The sequence below is a fragment of the Hydra vulgaris genome, chromosome 15, assembly GCF_038396675.1.
Source record: "Hydra vulgaris chromosome 15, alternate assembly HydraT2T_AEP".
Lineage (NCBI taxonomy): Eukaryota > Metazoa > Cnidaria > Hydrozoa > Anthoathecata > Hydridae > Hydra > Hydra vulgaris.
Window position 1 is genome coordinate 6,724,087 of NC_088934.1, and position 23,021 is coordinate 6,747,107.

Here is a 23,021-nt window from a genome sequence, read left to right on the forward strand (position 1 = left end):
ATAGTTTGTGGTAAATAAAAGATTTTGTATGAAAAGCTTCTGAAAAAAACAACAAATATCAAAGTAGTACATTTTACAATTCAGCACTTTTTTGTTTTATCAAGATCTTCATAAAAGTCTAAACTATTTTGAAATTTTTAATAATTGTGTTTATAAATTATAGTTGTAAATTATTTTCTTATTTGCTACTATATACACTGAAAAAAACGCATTTTTTGCTTTCTGTAATATTATTTGAAAAATCTGTTATGTTAAACGTAACAGATTTTTTAAATATTATCCCTAACCCTAACCCTGACGGATTAAGGTAACAAAGTTAAAATATGGTCACATTTTCGGAAGGTAAAAATAAACAAAACTTTATTTTTAAACAATAATAGAAGCTAGGGCCAATGACATTTTATATAAACTAAATGTCTAACTTCAATCCGAAAAGTAAAGCCTCTTTTTTACAAATGGTGGATTAAATTTGAAACCAAATATTGTTTAATTTTTCTTGTTAAAGGGAAAAACCCCTCAAAAAATTATTTTCTAAAGTAAGGCATTAAAGAAAGTTATTGCATGCTTCAAATAAAAGTACACTAAATGTTAAGAAGATTTGTCATAAAAAATGACACTCCGTTGCCATGGCAACACGGTAACTAAGGAAAAATGTCATATTAGTGTCTTCACCCTGACAAAGATTGCAGTCAATTACAATGATACTTTTAGCTGACTTTTTCCAACTTCTAGTTAAAAGATAGATCTATGCAATAAGCAGACAGTTTTTGCAAACAACTTTTCTGTCATTAAAATTGGTCAAGCGGTTTTCAAGATACTTCTACCGAGAGATTAAAAACACGCGTTCTGAGAAAGATGCCAAATAAGTTGAAATTGTGATGAAAAATATTATAAAAATTCAAAAAATATAGCATAAAAAAAACATATTGATAGTATTTTTTAATCATGAACACCAGCCCCAAACATATTCCCTTCTTTCTGTTCAAATTTGTCAGACTCTTTATGCTTGCGGCTTCTTAAAATCTTCCTTTATTTCTTGATGGTGTCTTGATTTTTATACCCACACATCGTAACTCTTCTCTGGTTCAAGTAATTGCATTCAGAAATGGTATTCTGTCCTGGTATCATATTAAGTCTTTCAAATATAAGGATACTTGACTTTAATCCTATATTAAAGTCACCAATAGCATCATAGAGTCCAAATTTCAATTGCGTAAGCGAAACATACTTTGACTTGGTATTCTGGACCATATCATTGCATTTAAACTTTTATTTTGGTTCTGTATTCTTCCATGAAGTAAACAATTTAAGTAAGCATATTATATTAATTCTACATAAATGGGCTTTAACCTAAGTACAATTTCAATAGGAAGACCTGGTACCGGTTTATACATATTGATTCCATTAGCTTTATCTCAATTGTATTTACACCAACTGTCTTTACCTGTGGAGCAGGTATTCGGGTAATGCCCATTATTTTTGCTTGATGATATTTGAAAGATGCTGCATGAAATAAATTTGCCAAGACTGAAGATCTCATACTTTCAAGGTTGCCAATTTTGCCTAATGCAAATACTAAAAAAATTTTGCAATCGATCAATTATAGCATTTGTTAAACCGCCTTTACCATTTAAGCCTTTGACTTGTTTTTTCAATTGTCTAAAACGAGATCCAATGCGCTTTTGAAAATTTTCTATACAATCCAGTTTAATTACTTCAACACCCTTGTAGGTGTTTTTGACAGTAGTACAGCTTTTGCTATCATCATCACCCAAGTATTCTGTGTAGGGGAGACCGGGGCTAGTTGGCCGCAGGGGTAAGTTGACGAACTGCGTTTATCTTCAGAGTCTTTCATCAGAAAGTGACTAAAATTACACAGAACCTTCCTAATTGACCATTTCATCATTCACTTTAGTATTGTCAGAATTTGCGCATGCGCATGGGAGATATTAGGATATATGCGTTTTTTTGACAAAAATGTATCTTTTAGAACATCACTTCCTTTTTACTTCACAAAGAAAATAGTTAGTCGTATGAAAAAAAAGTTATTGTAAAAGTTCCAGTCACAATTGGTTTACTATATTCAGTCAGACTTTTTTTCAAAGTTGCCGTTTTTCAGGATCTATAGACTGTTTATTGAAAAAAAGGCTTTCAGTGTAAGTTGGCAAAATTTTCACGGGGTAAGTTGACTCATAGCATTTATTATGGAAAAAAATTTGTATTTTAATAAAATTAATTTTTTTTTTTTTTAATTTTTAACAATATTGAAAAAGTATATTCTTACAAAAAAATTTACAAAAAATTTTTTTTAGGTTTTTTTTCACAAGTAAAAAGTGGGCTACTGTTATGGCTGTTATACGGACTTATAATTGATACCAGCTAAAAGTGATATTAAATTTTGGGATAAAATTGTTGCCAAAATTAATAGTAAAAAAATTTCTATTAGTTTTACACTTAATAGTACATTAATAATCATTTTTATAGTTTGCGCCAACTTACCCCGTGATGGGGTAAGTTGGCGCAACTTTTTTTTTTTTTGATGGCCCGGAAAGGCCCTATTAATTTTTTTTTGTAAATGAATGCAAATTTTATAAGTTACCCAAATTCATACTCTTTAAGACTAGACTTTAATATTTTCAAAAAAATGTACTGTTAGGGCTACAGAGCTCATAGAGTAAAAACCGAGCCAACTAGCCCCGGTCTCCCCTACTGTATATTAACTTTCTGTAAAGAGCAATTAAATATATTTATTGCCCTAACTGTTCCCATTCCACCAGCTGATCCTTCATAGCTTTTATTGCAAATGTGGGGTTTTTTTTCTGCTGCTATTTGCTGCTGTTTTGAATTAACAACATCTTGATTTTTATCACATATTTTACATTTCCTAGATAAAGGTTCAACATCTAAAACCTTCCCATCTTTAATTGATAATGCTGCCGTCACCCCATTGCGTGAACTATATCCCCTTTTGCGCCATGTTCCATCAACAGAAACTCTAGTATCTACGATCTTATTAGGAGATTATTTTTCTATGATTTGCCTTCTCTGAGTTCTTGTACAGCTTCATTTATAATTTCAATAGCAACAGTTTGTGCTTCAGTAGTCAGTTTTTGAACAATAACATTATAGCTTTTATTGCATAATCCTTTTGGGATATTCATAAGAGTGGTAAATCGATGTAGACTAGCTTGGCCTTAGCGAAGTGTTCTAATAACATACACTAAAATTTTATTAATACCAAACCCTGCTACATTTTGTGATATGCCAAAGTCTAATTTGAAACCACTAACACAATTTAAAGATAAACTTGATGTATATCCCATGCAAGACTTTTTATTTTCATTATTAAAATACATTTCGAAAATACATTATGGTGCATTACGGGTAAAGCAAAATTTAAATATAGAGTTGAATATTTCCAAAATGTTTGTAATGTTTCAAACGGACGGTTATGAGTTAAGTAAATTTTAGTGTAAATATAAATTAAATTTTAGTGTTTTACTATAATTTATGTTTTACTATACTTTAAGAAATAACTTCTGCAAAACGGCTACAAGTTGCTTTTTGCAGCAGGTGAGAGTTTTAAATCAAAATTATCTTGTCTCAGTGACAATTTAAAGCACAGCTAGTTGCTGAACAAATTATACACAACCGCAGAGACAAAAGGTTTTTTATAAAACAAAAGGAGATGATTCAGAATGCAGATGAAACTACAGTAGTGCTTTGTTTTAACTAAATGCAAAATTTGCCACACACATACGTACCTGTAGAGGAGGTGTTCTTTATGCGCAAGCTGCGATTAAAGTTAATTTTTGTTAACAAATCAGTGTGCTGAGGTGATTATTAAATCAAATAAACCAAATACTTTTCTTGTTAACCAAGTAACAAATAACATGACATATGCTTTTAATACTTGGTGGCCACAGAGAAGAAGACTGTTTTAGAAGAAGACTGTTAACTCAGATGAAGCTTCTAAGGGGGAACATTGAAAGGAAACAGGATTCCTAATTAAGTACCCACTTACAAAGACTTTTATAACAATAAAACCTGACGAACTTGACGGGTTTCTGAAATAAAGGATTTAATTAAAAAAATTTAAACAATTAAAAATTTTTACTGGACAAAAATTCATTGTGATAGATTTTTAATAAAGCATTCAAAACTTTGTATTCTATGAATAGACCGTGTAGTTTTAATATAACTATTGTTTAAAACATAATTTAAAACTCTGTTTATTACTAGTTATAATTATTATAACTAATCTACTTAAATAATTATTAAATGAAGGCAGATATTAGAACAATTTTTATTTTTCGAAAACGTATCTTAGTTTAAACTGCCTTCTTTGTTATGAATCATAACATTTGATTAAATAGACTACTAAAATAATTTTTTAAAAATTAAAAAAAAAAAAAAATAACAGCTTTTAAATTATTTCGCTGTTGGCATTATAAATGCTGGTTTTTAAATATTTTATCAAAATATTAAAGTTTAACAAAGTGTTACATTATTAAAACAACCAAAACGCATAAGTTTAATTGGCTCGCTTGGGTCTGCGTACTAAATGGTCGAGCGTAAATTTAATGTAGTTTTCTTTTTTTTTCATAATAAAAGCTTTATTTTCTTTTTTTTTTTATTATAATTAAATTATTTTGCCGTGTTTTAAAAATTACAAAAAAAAATATAACATTAATAGAAAATCCTGGCCGGAGCAAGAAGAAGACAAGTTGTCTTATTGCCGAGTCCCATTACATTAGTGCTCTAAAACGTGTTTAAAATTTACATGCGTATTAAATGATAAATTAATCAGTATAAATACATACAATTTCAACTATAAAATAATTTTTTGCTAACAATATTCAGCGAAATAATTTAAAAAATAAAAAAGTGCAAACAAGAGAAAATCATGAAAGTTATCAATCCACAAAAAAACCTTTTTTGTATAAAAATGCATAACATATAAACAAGAGTTATGTTTTATTAAAAATAATGCAATAAAAATAAGAATTTGGGCTTAATAAATATCAACAAAAACATAATGGGCTTAATAAATATCAACAAAAACATAAACGTTAATGCAGATTTGCTTTTACGTATATTGTTTGTTACTAATGGTTTTTAAACCATTAGTAACAAAAGCTAACGAAAATCCAAAAGTTTAACTGATTATTTTAAGTGATTTAACTCAAACCTTTTTAAGTTGTCACAAAAGATATTAAAAACGAAATTTGAAATCTAATAAACCAAAGTCCATGTTTAGCAAATGCCGTTTTAAATTCACCTTAAAATTTTCCAAAGTGCAATTTAAAACGAAATTTTGTTTTTCATTAAAAATTGGATAAAAATTTTTCCAAACAAAAAGTCCCCAATATTGAATTTGGTACGAGCTTAATTCAAGATGTATTATTGGAACGACATAGTTATTCTCTGAAAATTTGGTAGGATATTTATGAGAGATTTTATTAAAATAGGATTAAAATGTTACTGGAGATAACCCTCTTAAAATTTTTTAATGTAATTTTTTAATTTAATGCAATGGAACTTTTATTTACAATAATTATTACTTAATCCTTAGTAATACAACTGATACTCATCCTGAATATGTAAGTTACTTCTTTGACACAAATCACATTGTGGTTTGTGTCACAGAAGTAATTAATATATTTAGATACAATTATGATTTTTTTATTAATTCCAGTTTTGTTTTATATTTCATTTTCACAATTATTTTATTAATTCCCTTTAAAAAAACATACGATTATTTTATTAATTCCAGTTTCATTCAGGTCGGTTTAAATGTGAAAATAGCATGACTAAGCACTTTTCAGCGTACATAAGTGGAAAGAAACATTTTTTTGTAATTTGTTTATGGAGTTTAATCTTATTATGTAGTATATGGTATACAGGGCTGACAACACCGGGGGGGAGTATTCGTTTTTTTTAAAGGACCATTTTTTTTTTCTAGAGTTTCTAGTTATAGTGGACATTTTTTAGAAATTGACGATTGTACTCTTCCACTTCGAAACCCGTGTCGTCGGTCCTTATATCGGTCCGTGTCGTCGGTCCTTATATATTAGTATTTAATAAATAGATGTTTAGTTTCAATTTGTTTGTTTATTTAGTTTCTGATTTATTACAGTGCTGGCAAAAAGTCTTGCAACAAGGCACAATTTTACACAAATCAATGTTTCCACGCCAGTAGGCTCAGTATTATTATCTTATATTTTTATCTTTAGGTATAAATATATTTATAAAGACAATTTTGTAGCTTAAACAGTTAATTCAGTGAAAATCATGGCTAAGATTTGGCAGCTTAGTAAAGAAAAAAAAGCATGCATTCAACGTCTTGCTAAAAGTTGTATGCCTCATGCAGACATTGCAACAATTTACATGGTTGAACGCACTACAATTTGGCGTGTTGTAAAGCAGGTTATCCCCCTGTCTCTTAAAAATAAGTCTGGACGTCCTAGAGTCACTTCACAGCGTACTGACCTCAGGATAGTAACAATGGTCAAGATGAATCAATAACCTCTGGTGACCTACAGAACAGCATACCAACACTTTCTAATGTCTCAAAGCGCACAATCCGTCACAGACTTTCTGCGGAAATAAACTTACCTGCACGAAGGCCATTTAAGAAGCCATTAGTAACTGAAAAGATGAGAAAAAAGCGCATTGAGTTCTGCAAGAAGCATCAAAATTGGACAGAAGAGCAGTGGACACATGTGATGTTCAGTGATGAGTCCATTTTTCGTCAGTTCTCTGATGTTAAGCTTTTTGCTCGTCGACCTACTAGTTCTAATCCTACCAATCCTAAATACACATGCAAAACTGTGAAGCATTCACCTTCTGTAACGGTGTGGGGTTGTTTTTCTGCTCATGGCCTCGGAGATTTATACTTTTTGCCCAAAGGAGAAACTATGAATGCAAAAAAGTACCTCAACGTTTTGGATGAATCTCTAATCAATTTCATGATTATTCATCAGTGCACAATTTTTCAACATGATTCAGCACCATGCCACACTGCGAAGTCTGTGAAGCAGTGGCTTGGATCAAAAAACATACAGTTGCTTGATTGGCCTGAAAATTCTCCAGATCTCAACCCAATTAAAAATCTTTGGATGTTAATCAAGAAGCGTGTATCTGCTAAGAACTGAAGTTCATTAGATGGTTTAAAAAAATGCAACTCGCCATGTATGGTGTACAGAAATTACATCAGGACTATGTGAAAATCTTGCCAAATCCATGCCCAAACGAATTAGTGCTGTGTTAAAAAACAAAGGATATCCTACCAAATATTAATAGTACATCTGTTTAAAATGATTATACAATGTAATAAAAATAATTGAACTTGTTTTTGGTGAAAATATAATATTTTTGGAAGTATTATTGTTTTTGGAAGTAATTATGAAAAGTAATTATGATGTTGCAAGACTTTTTGCATTTGTGTCCACATTGCAAACATTGATTTGTGTTAAGTTGTGCCTTGTTGCAAGACTTTTTGCCAGCACTGTAAGTTTTGTTTAAGGAAGTTTATACTAAACATATTAATCTATTTCTATTATTAAATTTAAAAAACTTTTATTATAAACAAAAAGCTACACTGTAATAAGGTAATAATTACTTACACACTTACAATTAGTGAACTGAGATGTTTGAAAACATTTTTTTTTAGGATTTGAATTTAATAATTTTAAAAGTAATTTTAAAAGAAATTATAAATCTTATTGCATTTTTTTGGTTTTTATTTAGGTTTTGTATTTACCGTAGGAATTTTTACTTGTTGGGATGCTTTTTATTTCATTTTTTAAAAACAATCATAATTTATTTTTAGACACCATTTATCAATTTAGGATTGAAAAAAAAAATTTATTTTTTTTTTTTTATTATTTTGTATTGCTTATTTTGTTTGCCTACTAACACACACTTGCATTGTTTTGCGCCAACTTGCCACCGCAATAAGCATTAGTTAGCACAATTGCATTGGTTATGTTCACATTTTTTGGCATTAATGCAATATTTAAAACTAGCCTTTAGCTATTATGTTATGAGAAAAAGAGGTCAGCTAATTTATCTCAACATACAAGTTCTTAAAAAAGTGATACACCCATTTAAAGGCAATAAAATAATAAATAAATGCTACTAAAATTGAAAAACAATAAGATAAAATAAAAAATAAACATACATTGCATAATGGTATCTGTAACTAAATGTAGAATTTCGTTTTTCTAAAAAGGAGTATAACATCAATCGAATAAGTTTTAGTTTTCTTGCCTTCATTTTTTAATATTGAAACTATAAAAACGATTGTTGCTTATATTCTAGTAAAGAAATATTAAGTTTTAAGCAAACTTAACTTAATCTGCAATAAAAGTCATGAATACATTCCAATATATAATTTACAAATCATACCTTGTCGATATTTTTCAGATCAAATAAATAAATCATAATAAAACTTTCTTTTTTTTTTTGCATTCGTTACTATTTATTTGTGCTTTGTCAGCGTCTGAGCATTAATATTTTATGAATTTACTCTATTTATTACAACTATAAGTTATTTATTATAAATTTTTTTAAATATCTATCATATAATACCCTCATTATTCCTGGTAAACATAAATTAATTTTGAAAAAATTTTAAAAATTTAAATTTAAAAAAAAAAAATTTTTATAATCAAAAAAATGGGTTGTAACGCTAAGATTTTTTGGAAAATGCAGCGTATTATTTATAAATAAAATTAAATAAATAACTTTTACTTGCCACCCTTCACGGCTCAGCGTAATTTTTATAAATTTTATAGACTTTTTAGTAATAATAGTTTTAAACTTTGTTTTTCTAAAGAACTACTCGAAATTTGGTCTAGCGTTGACAGAAAATCGAAATAAATCGCTTCCTTTAAGATAGTTATTTAAACGCTTCCTAATAAGCACTTTAAATGAGAAACACCAGAATGAAAAAAATTTATATGCTATAAAATATATATACAAATATATCAAACTACTTTTGTTTATATCTTTATATGACATGGAATATTTTGGAATACTTAATGAAATGTCATTCGTATTTAAAATATCTTTTTTTGAAAAGACATTCAGTAAAGGTGGTGAATTAACTTTCTCAATGTCCCAATAGACCAAATCACTGAAATCTTTAGCTCCAAGGTTTAGTGTCGCAGAAAGTTTAAAATGTCTATTGCGATCCTTAGTAACTCTAGACTTAAGAATGGTTCCATTTTTAACTCCTTTTCTTTCATCATTTATTATCGCCAATAATGTATCCTCAGTGTTTTACAAATTATGAGTTTTGCTTTAAAATTTGCTCAATTACTTCCTTGTATTTTACATCAATAACTGCGTTTCTCATTAAGTAAAAAGGTGGAAGCAAGAGATCCAGGGTTCGAAGCAAGCTCTAGGCATATTTCACGCCATCGGTAAGAAAGAAGGTATGAACTTTCTAATTAAATGCTCTTCCGCGGCGCTCTGTGACAAAACCGTTCAAAAAGTCTTCTTGAGATACCTAAAAACAAAAATTAAAAAAAAACACACAAAAAAAACGGAAGCTCATTTATATGGGTTTAAAAATTGGTCTTTTTTCTATTAGTTTTATCACTCTTTCAAATTAACTAAAGGTATGCCAGGTTCTTATTTTTATGTTTAAATAGAAAAAGAGACCAATTAGTTTTTTTAAGTTAATTTGATTTGAACCCATTAACAATATTTTTAAAATTTCAAGTTTATAGGTTGGATAATAAGTAAAATTGAATTGTACCACCTACAAATGTGATTCCCATTATTTCGAATAAGTTATAGAAATTGTTAATATATGCGAGAAAAGAAGAGGTCTGAGATGTTGGCGAAACACCTCAAGTAACTTTTAACAAGCTCGTTTGTAAAAAAGCTCAAGCAAATACAAACTTTTTCTTATTACTTAAATGACTTTTATAGACTCTAAAACATCTCCAGTTTTTCTATAATATTTGAATTTTTTGTATTATTTTCTTTTTAAAGGATTTTAATAAGTCAATGAAGATGTCTAAGATAGATTTTGCGTGTTCTGTTGAGTTAAATCGCGTGTTCTGCAAAGTTGTTTTTTTATTTGAATTCATACTGATGAATAACAAATAACAAATCATTGTCAGTAAGATGAACGTAAATTCTGTTTATTAACTCAAAAATAACTGGGAGAGCAGAGACAGGGCGGTAGTTATGTTAATGGTTATTATTTGTTAAATATCCTGTGTTAAATTTCGCCCTTCCTTTAGCTATTTTAAATTGATCATAAAAACCTTTTTTTTTTTTTAATGTTTTTTTAAAAGAACGTCTTTAATAACTTTGCATGATCTTTTGATTAAATTGCCATTTGAATAATCGAATCCACTTGCTTCATTTGGTTTTAGTCAGGCTTGTGGAGCCGAGCAGGAGCCGGAATCGGAACCGTGGAACCGGGAGGCGCTGTTTTTTGGTGTAGCCGGAGCCGTAAAAATTTAGCGGCTCTCGTGTTTTTTAAATGCAGTAGAATGTATTTTTTTTTTAATTGTAGACAAATTTTATTCATTGTTTAACTAATTTGTTGAATGAATTATTTATTGAATTTTTTTTAAGTATTTTTTCTTACAGCTACAGTCTTAAAACGTCAAAACGTCATAAAAATGAATATTTTAACGATTTAGTACTCAACAAAATACTATCATAGCAATAACAATAATATGCTTTATTAAGAAAAAAAACAACAAGTAAATTATATATGGAAACATTCTTACTGTGTTACATATACTATTTTATATTATATTTTTATATTGATATTATGCTGTTAAATATTTGATGCATGATTTAATGACTAAAGGTTATTCATATCTTACAAATTGTAATACCCAGTCGGCACGAGACATTCAAAAGACGTCTTTTAAACGTCTTTGAAGCGTTTTGAACGTCTTTTAAACATTTTTGACGTTTTCTAAACGTTCAAAAGACGTCTTTTATATGTCCCGAGCCCACTGGGTACCCAATTGGTACGGGACGTAAGAAAGACGTCCTTTAAACGTCTTTCAAACGTTTTGGACGTCATTGAATTATTTAAAAGACGTCTTTTTTAGGTACCGTGACCACTGCATAGAATTAGAACTAAAATTAGAACTAAAAACTTTAGTTTTGGGTTAAAATATGTTTAAAAAAATGTATATTTACCCAAAATATTTTTCTTTTTAAATACAATATGCGTTAGTAGAATACTGATAGTAATACATTAACCTTGTAACCATGAAAGTTGGTTAAAAATTAATTGCTGTACTTAGTTTGGATTTGGGTTGACAAATGTGGTCAAAAAAAAATTGAATCGGTGAAAATAAGAACAGCACTGGTCCAATATTTTCATTTCGATATAATCAATGTTAAGTTTTAAACCGTTAAAGTTTATAAACTATTTATCAATCTACTTTTAGCAAAAAATAATGAAAGAAAGATCGACTAGTATTATTTTTGTAGTACATAGAGAGATCTACATAAGTTAAATGAAGTTATGAAAAAAAGTGCAAATAACAAAAAATGGGCGAGTACTTTTCTTCTTCTCACCAATTCAATTCCAAAATTTGCGAATTTTGTTCATTAAGTATAGGAGCCGAGACCGAACCGGAGCCGATCCGGAGACGGACATTTCTTAGGAGCCGGAGCCGAGCCGTAAAAAAACTTTTTAGCATACTAAAAACTGTCAAGTTTAACCGACGATAATTGTAAAGAATCAAGATTAACTAATGCAATAGAGAAGATATCAGTGTTTTTTTCTATATTTGAAATAATTAGGTCCAACCAAGAGCAAAAATTTATTTTATTCAGTTTTTATTTTACGCGAATAGTATAAGATTTCATCATTAATTCTAATTACATTTTTCAAAGTGCATGATTTTTTTAGCGTTACCAATAATTTCACTAAAAGTTTGGCATGTGTACCACGTATCATTGCGCGGTCAACATGCATTACTTTGTATTTTTTAACGTTGAAATGCGTAAGCCAAATATGCGATCGTTACATTGCTTTATTAATGTTAGTTTGGAGTGTGATGCGGTCTAATTCATTCCCAATTGCGCTCATAATTTTACTGAAGGAAGCGTACAGCTTCATATGATAGCATACAGTTTCATACGACGGCTGAGCAACCGTGGCGCAGTGGTGCACTTGCCTCAGAAACGACGGCTGAGCAGCCGTGACGCACTTGCCTCAGAATTAAAGGATCCGTGGTTCAAACCCCACCTCTGGGCATGTTTTTGCGGCATCGGTTAGGAAGGAGGCGTGAATTTCTAATTAAATGCTCATCCGCGGTGCTCTGTGATAAGATGGTAAGAACTTCTTGGGGAACCTTAATAAAATTTAATAAAATAAAAAAAAAGATGAGTGATGTTTTCCGGTATATCATTTATGAAGATCTCAAAAAGTTATTGAACCAAAATCGAAACTTGAGGCGCATTTTTAGTTATCGTTTTCCATTCAGATGCAATGTTGTTAACAATCACTTGTTTACTTCAGTAGCTAAGCTGAGATCCAGTCTAGCGCGCGCTTAAATGTCGCAAGCTCTTAAATTGAAAAGAAAGTACTTGAGCAACAATTTATCAAATGCTTTTTCAAAATTAATGTACATGAGGTTTACTGCGTTGCCTCAAGGAATTGTTTTTGTTGGGATGTCTCCAGCTTCTAGCAGGTTTAAATCTCAGCCTTTATGATGAACAAAGCCATGCTGTTTTTGTTTGAAAAATGCTTTCCATCATCTTGCACGGGACTGACGTTAGCAAAAAGGGCATATAACTAAAAGCTTTAGAAAATTGAGGTTTATATATTATACATACGGCACACGAACTGCAGCTTAAAATGGATTTAATTTATTGTTAGTTACGTTTAGTTAAACTTGTTAGTGTATATTGTTAGTGTATAAATATGATAAAAACAAAATTTGTGTAAGATTGATAAGAAGAAATACTTATTTGTAGTCATAGGAAGCTCGCAGTAGACTTAAGTCAGTCTTGTCATCGAGTACCTATTTCTTAGACGTGTAATACACATAAAAAATAAGTTGCATACGTGGTATATATGTACGTGTTACATATATACCTTGTTATTAATATTATCTTTATTATCGATTTGTATTAAAAGTTAAGTTACATTTATTTATTTATTCAAATTTAAAAAAATTCCTTACAGTTGTTTAATTTAATTATTGTAGATTTTAGCTTTTTTTTCAGAGAGTGTTCGTTGTTTACTTAAGAGAGTATCAACTTAAGAGAGTATCAACAATATTTTATTTAAGTATTTTTATTAAGTATTATTTATTTTAGTTTTATTATCATTTTATTAATTATTTTATATAAGTATTTTATAAAATATTTTTTATAATAAAATAGATTTTATTTAAGTAAAAGAAAGTAAATAAAATAAAAATAGCTTGCAATCCAAAATATTGATAAATATAATATTGATACTTATTTTATAGTTTTATTTTTCAATAATTTGGAGGTGGATATATGTTATTGAAGTAAGGTGGAGGGAAAGATTGGTTGTTTGAATTTTGGTTTGAAATAAACGAAATATTGGCGTTATTGGTTGTGCCACCTGTGCATTTACTTGTAAAATGTACATCTTTTCCACCGACTTTTATATTTTCATTGACTTTCTGATAATCTTTTGATTCAATGACTTCCCAAAACTAAAAAAAAGTTAACCTTTTTTCTATATCTTACACAAGTTTTAATAAGGATACTATAAAAATTACATTGTGAAAATAATGTTTTAGCGCAATACTACTTGATTGTATTACTTGACGATAACTAAACGAGTAAAACGACAAATCATGTCAAACGACTAGACGTGCAAAACGACTAATTGCGTAAGATTAACTTTAAACAATTCAATTTTCCCCTCCATGTGGGAAAAAATTTTACGCCAAAAAAAAAAAAAAAATAACAAAAATGTAATAAATTTTTGGGAACCATTATAATATCTTTATAGTAACCTTTATAATATCAAATCATTACATGTTGAAATTATCTATTAACATAAATTTTAAAAATTGTTAATTTTGGAGATTTAAATACAACCAGTACCTGACGTTAAATTATCCTTGTTTAAATGTTGAATCAACAGAGAAAAACGGCAAGTTAATGTCGATTTAAAATATTTTTATTTTTGTTCTTTTTTCAGGGCGCAAATCTCACATTTACTGATCATTTGAAAACATTTTTGACTTAATAAAAAAACTTAATATAACATAACATTTGATCACATGTTAACACCAAAATTATTTTGCTAACCCAGCGGGCACTCGATGTCGATCCGACATTGCGTTTACGTTGGATTAACATCAACGACGTCAACCGATAATAAAAGACGTTATTCTAACGTCAATATTACGATGTCTGAACAACGTCTTCATACCGACGTCTGCTGACGTCTTTAAACGTCGTTTAACGTTGTTCCGACGTCGCTGTACTGATGTCGGAACAACGTCATAATATAAACATTGTTTCGACGTCGCATAACATCGGTTTACGTCGCCAAAAAACACGTTTTATGGTTTGTTAAAACAAAAAAAGTTAATCCAGCGCGTGTGTATATCTGTAAAAACTAGGCAAATATTCGATTCTTTGTTTTCTTAATTTAGTTATTTGTGATTTTAATGTGTGTATCTATATATATATATATATATATATATATATATATATATATATATATATATATATATATATATATATATATATATATATATATATGTATATATATATATATATATATATATATGTATAATTATATATAAATATATATAAATATATATATATATATATATATATATATATATATATATATATATATATATATACATCTCTCTCTTTCTCTCTCATATATATATATATATATATATATATATATATATATATATATATATATATATATATATATATATATATATATGTATCTATATAAAAAAAAAATATATATATTTATATATGCATGTATGTATATATGTGTGTGTGTAAGTGTATTACACATATATACAGACATATATATGTATATATGTAAATATATATATATATATATATATATATATATATATATATATATATATATATATATATATATATATATAGACATATATATGTATATATATATATATATATATATATATATATATATATATATATATATATATATGTATAATTGTATGTATATATGTATGTATATATGTAATATATATATGTATATATGTATATATGTATATATATATATATAAATGTGTGTGTATATATGTGTATTACACATATATACACACACATATATATATATGTATATATGTCTATATATATACACATATACATATATATATATATATATATATATATATATATATATATATATATATATATATATATATATATATATATATATATGTATATATATATATATATATATATATATACATATATATATTGTGTGTAAGTGTATTACACATATATACACACATATATATACAAAATATGGTTTAATATAATACAATAATCTGCAATGAGAAAAATTAAATTTCTCATAAAGTTTGTCTACTTTCGGAGATACCTGTTTGGCAACAATGAGCTTGTCATATCGATTCTTTAACTCGTTGACGGTTCTTGAATTGATAACTTGATTTGTTAATTTATTCCATTAGATTATAATTCCGTTTGTAAAGAAGTTACATCTTGTTTGGTTATTTGTAAATTGTTTTGACAGTCTTAATTTAGAGCCTCTAACATTACTTGCAGGTCCTTAAGCTAAGAGGGAATGTGGTTAGCCATTAATATGAAACCAATTTACTTCATCAAACCCCTTGAATGCTTTAAATATTGTATCACTCCCCTCGCTGCCTTCTTTGTTCAAGAGTTTGTCGATTGAGATAAGTTAGACGGCTTTGTAATCTAAATTTTTTATTGCTGTAATAAATTTAGTAAGTGAGCAGTATTCTAAATAAGGTCAAACAAAAGTTGTAAACAACCTAACAAAAATAGACCCCATCCAAGATTTGAATGTTAGCCTAAGTATCGCTAGGATTATATTTGTTTTATTTATTGCATGTCTGATGTGGTAATTCCATTTTAATTTATTATTAAAAATTACACCAAGATTCTGCTCAATTTTAGTTCTTTTAAGTTTAAAAACAGCTCCAATATCGTCATTCATAGTGAAGTAGCAGTTTTTCTAGATTTTTATTTGATTTTTCACCGAATTTCATAATTTTACATTTCTCGATATTGAAGGGCATCTCCAATAGCTTGGACCAGTCTATGAAGGCATCAAGGTCATTTTGAACTGATATGATATCCATAAAGCTTTTAATTGTAGCAACGAGCTGGCTATCATCTGCAAAAAGCTTACAAAAGTTCTTGACTAATTCTTGCATGTCATTTAAATATATCAAAAACACTTGTGAACCAATAAATGATCCTTGTGGTACCCGTTACCTTTGCCCAATCAGAATACACACCATCTAAGACTACTTGCTGTCGTCTACTTTTTAAAAAGTCAGAAATCCAGGCAGTTAATTTTACATCAAACCCAAACTCATTAAGTTTTGTATTCAGTATTTCATGTCTAACTCTGTCAAAAACTTTTGAAAAGTCCAGTAAGATTAGGACAGCCATAAAATTATGGTTTATTGCCTCAGTAGTTATATCTAACACCTCTAAGAGGTTTGTAGCACAAAATTTATCACTAAAAAATCCATGTTGGTGAATAGATAGTAGTTTGAGTTTAGTAAGGTGCTCAGTCTTCTCTCACTAATCATTCAATGATCTTACTTCCAATTGAAGTTAACGAGATGAGACAGTAATTTATTGGATCAAGTTTACATCCTTTTTTGAAGATGGGTAAGATATTAGCATCTTTCCATAGTAAGGGAACAATACCTGTTTCTAAAGATTTGATAAATATGTAAGATAATGGAAAACTCAGGTTTTTGTAACATTTTGAAAGAACAAAAGGATGCAACTGGTCCACTCCAGTCGGTTTCGATTTGTCTAAGTTGCACAGTAGAGTTGCTACTCGAGAATTACTAAATAGATTTTTACTGTCAATATGAGATATAGTTTGAGTTTTTGGTTTAAACTCTGGCATTAATGTTCTGTTATGGGTCTGAGTAAAGACTTTATCATACTGTTGGTTTAAACAATATATATCTTTGAGTTTGGGAACTTTAAACCCATTGGTAATTCCGCGGTATACGCGCGGCCATTAGGCTAGCTAACATCCTGTATGTATATATATACTATTTGCTTAAAGATTGCTTATAGATATATAGATTGCTCTGTTCTTTTAAGAATATTGAGCACTCTATTTTATAGAATACATTTATAGTTGTTGTTATAAATATAAATATATATATATATATATATATATATATATATATATATATATATATATATATATATATATATATATATATATATATATATATATATATATATATATATATATATATATATATTAGGGTGGTCCTTAAAGCAATAAAAATTTTTTTTTTTGAAATGTTAAGCTCCCACCCTTTTAAAATGTTCCTTTGGGTAACAAGAAAGCCTGCAAAAAATATTTGTGCAATCAGACAGTGTTGTGAGGTCGCCCAGCTTGTCTTTTTATAAGGTATAGCAAACATGAACACCGATTACGAGTATTCCGAAAAGAGTAATTGACTGAAGTGACAGTTCAACAGTATTCTTATTAGTGTTTGTAACTCAGAGTTAATGTAATGGCAGTGTAGAGATATAGTATTACTAGTGTAGTGTGTTGTAATTGTTCAATGTTCAAAATCACCACAGTAATGACTAAATTAGCAGGCCTATAAGACAGTCTGTGCCTGCAGTGTTGACTTGAGGCAATCCGGGTAGCGACGTCGGTGATCGGCCACAACTTGCAGAAGGAATTGGAACTGGTCCTCATCATGGGTTATGAGTTTATTTAACTCCTGCACAAGGGCTACACCCCGTTCAGCATTGTCATTTGTGACCAGAAGTTTGTTCACAATTGTTGTGCTTTGCTTGTAATCATCTCTGTCTTCCCATGTTTCGGGGTCCGCGCACAAGAAATCAGAACCAATGTGGAGACTGCTGAGAGGATCACGAGTGTTTGAAGTTACGAAGTCCTCTAAGTTGTGTTGCGATGACTCGCTGGCTTTTAGAATGATTCGTTTTGGACCAGGTTGAACAGATTGTTTGGACTGTAGTGCATCCACCATGTTTCGTTTATTCTCGGATGAAACGTTTGGATCGAAAAAGGCAAGGCCCACTAAATATTCCGACAGATACCACAAGTGATGTTCAAGCTTCTTGCAAGTAGCTATGGCAATTTTTTCGTCAAACTACCTGTAGCTGTAGAGATTCTGAAGCAGTTGAAGGTCATTACGAGGAGCGCTGGCAGCCAGTGGTGCAGTGAACCAGGCTTTCAGATATATGATGGCTGTGAAGACGCACATCTTACGGAGGCCTTTCTCTTCAAATGCTGTGAGCTTAAATTGTGACCGGAACATCCAGACTTTGAGTGAGTATATAACTTTCGACATCCATCTAGCGTGATGCATGGCACCTGGTGCCATGAAGTTGATTCCACGTGCAGGATCGGTGAACCTCCGAGGAAGATGATGGAAAGCTGGAGGAGTTCACGATAGTCGTCTCGCACTGACTCACGGAGCAACTGGCTATGAGCAAATTCCAGTGTTTCCTGCTTCACTGCGTGCGGAATTTCACCCAACTCTGAGCCTGTCTCATACTTTGTCTGATCCAAAACGGACCATTTCTGCTGAAATCTTTTAAAAAGCAGAACCTCTGGGGCAGACGAGGGGGTAAGGCTTGCTGTAAATGCAGCTCCGGCCAACAGCTCCATTATATGATGGCGACATGCCAAGTACAGCAAATCCTTGCCAAGTGCTCGCTCAATTTCAACACAGGCCCCAATGTGAATTCCAGTATTTGAGCTGGTTGTGTCGAAACACATTCCAATAACACGATTTTGGACTCTCCACTCTTGAAGTGCTTGGACTACCGCTGACGCCTGACTTTTTCCTGTTCCACCAACCATCTTGCTTACCTTCAACAACTGACAGACACCAAAACCTGTAACTATTATTGGAAGGCGGTCAACATGATCTTTGCCACAAAGATCCTGCATTAACTTGCCATCCCAATGTACTGTCAACGGTACATCACTTGACAAATTGTTCTTCAAAGCTGCTGCAATTTCCGACCGATATCTCTCACGTCCACGCTTTATAGTGCTACGTTTTATACTGAGGTCGCTGGTGTCATATCCCAAACTTTGAACAGTTTCAGCAATGACGAAAGTGGCTTACCTGTCGCTCATTTTGGGGCGATCTAATGCAGCAGCTAACTGAGGTGTTATTACTTTTTTCGTTGCTCTTATTTTTTTTTTTTGGTGGAGTACAGAACTTATGCGCACTGAATTCACCATCATCATCGATGCGTTCTTCTTCACTGATGTAGTCTTTTTCATCCAACACTGCACTGGCTGAAGCCTGAGCCCATTGGTCCTTCGCTCGTTTTCTTCTAGCATTTTCCAGCTCAGTACGCTTTGCCTTCCGTTCTTCCTTGGCTACCAGTGCTGTGTCGATTGAGCCCATATAACCTCGTCGACCAGGTTCCCGCTGTGCGGCAAGAAACTCGAGATCTTCCTGAATTTTTATCATCGTGACAGCGTTAGCGTGAGCGATATCAAGGAGATCGTTCATTTTGCCACAAAATTGGGTTTCATTTGATGTATGCGACTCCGACTGGCGTGTTTTGTGCTTTTTCAGAGTTGACCATTCCTTATGCAGTAGCTCCAACTTGGCAATGGCATGATCCTTCCGGCAAGTTGGAATACGAGCAAATTTCCAGACTTTTGTCACCTCTTCAATCACATACGATGATGCTTGGCGTGTTGTGAGTCCAAGATTGAGATGATGATGACAGAAAAGCCCTAGTGCTTCACCATTTGATGCAAGGCGGATGCTGGAAACTGCAGTAGTTAGTTCACCCAGGAGATATAGTGCCGACTTACTACGTGTTGTCATGTTTCGCCTACAAAGTGAAATAAAGAACAAATAAAGTTCACACAGTGCGATGGGACATGCGTTAGGCCCATAGGCTATTTCTTAAAATGATAAAATGGTCAATCGCTCATGAAATTCATATTAATTGTAGAAAGTGTTGAGTGAAGCAAAATTAATAAGTAGTAAATTGCTTTCAATGCATAAAAAAAATTACAGCAATTGATTTTTTGCGCTGCCTACAAATACAACGAATGACGCAATACAATTTCAACTGGTCAAGGAGCAAAAAACAAAATGAAACGATAAATTTATACTCACTATTCCTGGTTTGAAGATTCCTTTGACTCCTTGTATTGTATTTACTGAGTTGAATTGCAGATAGTGAGACGTTTCTATTGCATTAACTGGTAATTATCTCACAAAACACGCATTAATATTTTGAAAAATGACGTTTATGCTAAATGACGTCAACCAACATGCATCAAAGAATACTTATTACTTAATTAGTTGATGGTTGATATTACTAAACACCTGAATCGACCACAAGGTGAAAGTGTTGATTAGTTTCAATGTTTCATGAACAAGTTTCATAAACTAATTTTTTTTTTAAATAAGCCAAAATAACATTTATAGAACATGCTTGGGCGACCTCTAAACATCAACCAAATGTATAAATATTTTTACACAAACATCTTATCATATAAACGAACAATTCTAGGGGGTGGGAGCACAACATTTCAACTTTTCATTTTTAAGGACCACCCTAATATATATATATATATATATATATATATATATAATATATATATATATATATATATATATATATATATATATATATATATATGTATAAATTAGTAAAAACACTTATCTAATTTTTTCTTTCTTCTACACAGTGTTTCTCCATCTGTAGGTTTATCAGGAAGAATACACTAACATAATTTACATATATATATATATATATAGCCATATATATATATATTTTTTTTTATATGCGTGTGTATATATGTGTAATACGCACACATACATATATGTGCAAATGTATATATGTATATATATATATATGTGTGTGTGTATGTATAAATAAATATAAATATATATATATATATATTGTTGTTTTGATTATGTAATAATAATCAATTTTTTCGATTTGAGAGTGATCAATATAAAGTGAAATAATCACAAAATAGATCAATAAATAATTAAAAAAGTAAGATGAAAAAAAACAACTTTTTTACGGTACTTAAAGTTTCATGCCGTTTGCGGCACTCATCAGCCATATATTTCAAAAATAATATATGGCTGATGAGTGCCGCAAACGGCATGAAACTTTAAGTACCGTAAAAAAGTTGTTTTTTTTTCATCTTACTTTTTTAATTATATATATATATATATATATATATATATATATATATATATATATATATATATATATATATATATATATATATATATATATATATATATATATATATATATATATATATATATATATATATATATATATATATATATATATATATATATATATATATATATATAAAATCTGATGACGCTGATCAAAATATATTATTAAAAAGTTTATACCCTGCTTTTTTATTAAATTCAACTTATTTATATAATCGCATAACGAGAATATGACTATCAAAGATTATATATATATACATTTCCAACATAAACTGATCATCAATCCGGCATCCAACCCCGACGTCGCTGGACGTTTGTCGCAATGCCCACTTTGTAATTTAAATTGCAACAGAATTTTGTTGTATTATTTTTTATTTTTTAATTAAATAGTTGTTATTTTGTTTATTTTACTTTAAACAATTGTCAATTAACACCTATGAAGATCATAATATTAAAACAAACGTTTATAAAAACCACATTTTTAACGATTTAATTATTCTTAAAAGTAATAATTTTTTGAATTAAATAGCGGCACACTACGAAATTTGTTTATTAAATTAATCAATAATATTTAAATTAATTAATAATATAAATAACTGATAAATATGATAAAAATATAAATAATAATAATAATTTAAAAAATTAACGAATTTCTTAGGATAAAACATAGATAGATATTTAAATGATTTAAAAACATTGCAGTGAGCCCCTCAAGACCTTTTTCAACCTCTCCCCCTATCTGCTCACCTTTGTTGCCGCAATCCATAAAAAACCGGCATCCCAAAATAAACTCTGGGTTCGTCACTGTGTTTATATATGTATATATTTATATATATATATATATATATATATATATATATATATATATATATATATATATATATATATATATATATATATGTATATATATATATATATATATATATATATATATATATATATATATATATATATATATATATATATCACAAATAATTAAATCAAGAAAAAAAATGAATTTAACTTTGTATCATATTAGATGTCTTACATTAACAATTGGAGAGCACATAATCGTGAAATCAATCATCTAATCAACAATGCCCGGGCTAATGACCCTGATGACGATATACAACTTATTAACAAGGAAGTCGAATCTCTTCCTTCTGTGTCAGTAAATAATTTTGATGAGAATATAAGTAGTAGTAGTAGTAGTAGTAGTAGTAGTAGTAGTAGTAGTAGTAGTAGTAGTAGTAGTAGTAGTAGTAGTAGTAGTAGTAGTAGTAGTAGTAGTAGTAGTAGTAGTAGTAGTAGTAGTAGTAGTAGTAGTAGTATTACATCAGATTTTGATTTTTCTGGTATAAGTTTTGACAATGGCGAGCCTATCTTAGAATGTTCTTTTTCTAAAAAACTGGCATCCTGGCCTGCTTGGAACAAATGTACGCGTGCATGTATTAATGAACTTTTAGAGATTCTTGTTAATAATGGACATATTGAATTACCAAAAGATAGCCGTACACTGTTAAAAACACCAAGGTATATACATACTTTACCTATAAGTGGGGAAGAACATGTTTACCTGGTATAAGTCCC

At 29.7% G+C, this 23,021-nt stretch overlaps 1 protein-coding gene across 5 annotated transcripts in view; it reads right to left on the bottom strand.

The window, feature by feature from the left end:
- LOC136071980 (potassium voltage-gated channel subfamily KQT member 1-like) overlaps nt 1–8,396 on the bottom strand; it is a 60,067-nt gene extending 51,671 nt beyond the window's left edge. For 4 of the 5 annotated variants that reach the window (XM_065818852.1, XM_065818853.1, XM_065818854.1 and 1 more), the window contains exon 1: nt 8,186–8,380. In XM_065818852.1, the coding sequence (XP_065674924.1) occupies nt 8,186–8,280 (95 nt within the window). In that variant the 5' untranslated portion in view covers nt 8,281–8,380. Of the gene's footprint in view, nt 1–8,185 lie in introns of all 5 variants that reach the window. The other variant, XM_065818851.1, reaches the window with a different exon arrangement.
- Between the last annotated feature and the right edge of the window lie 14,625 nt (nt 8,397–23,021).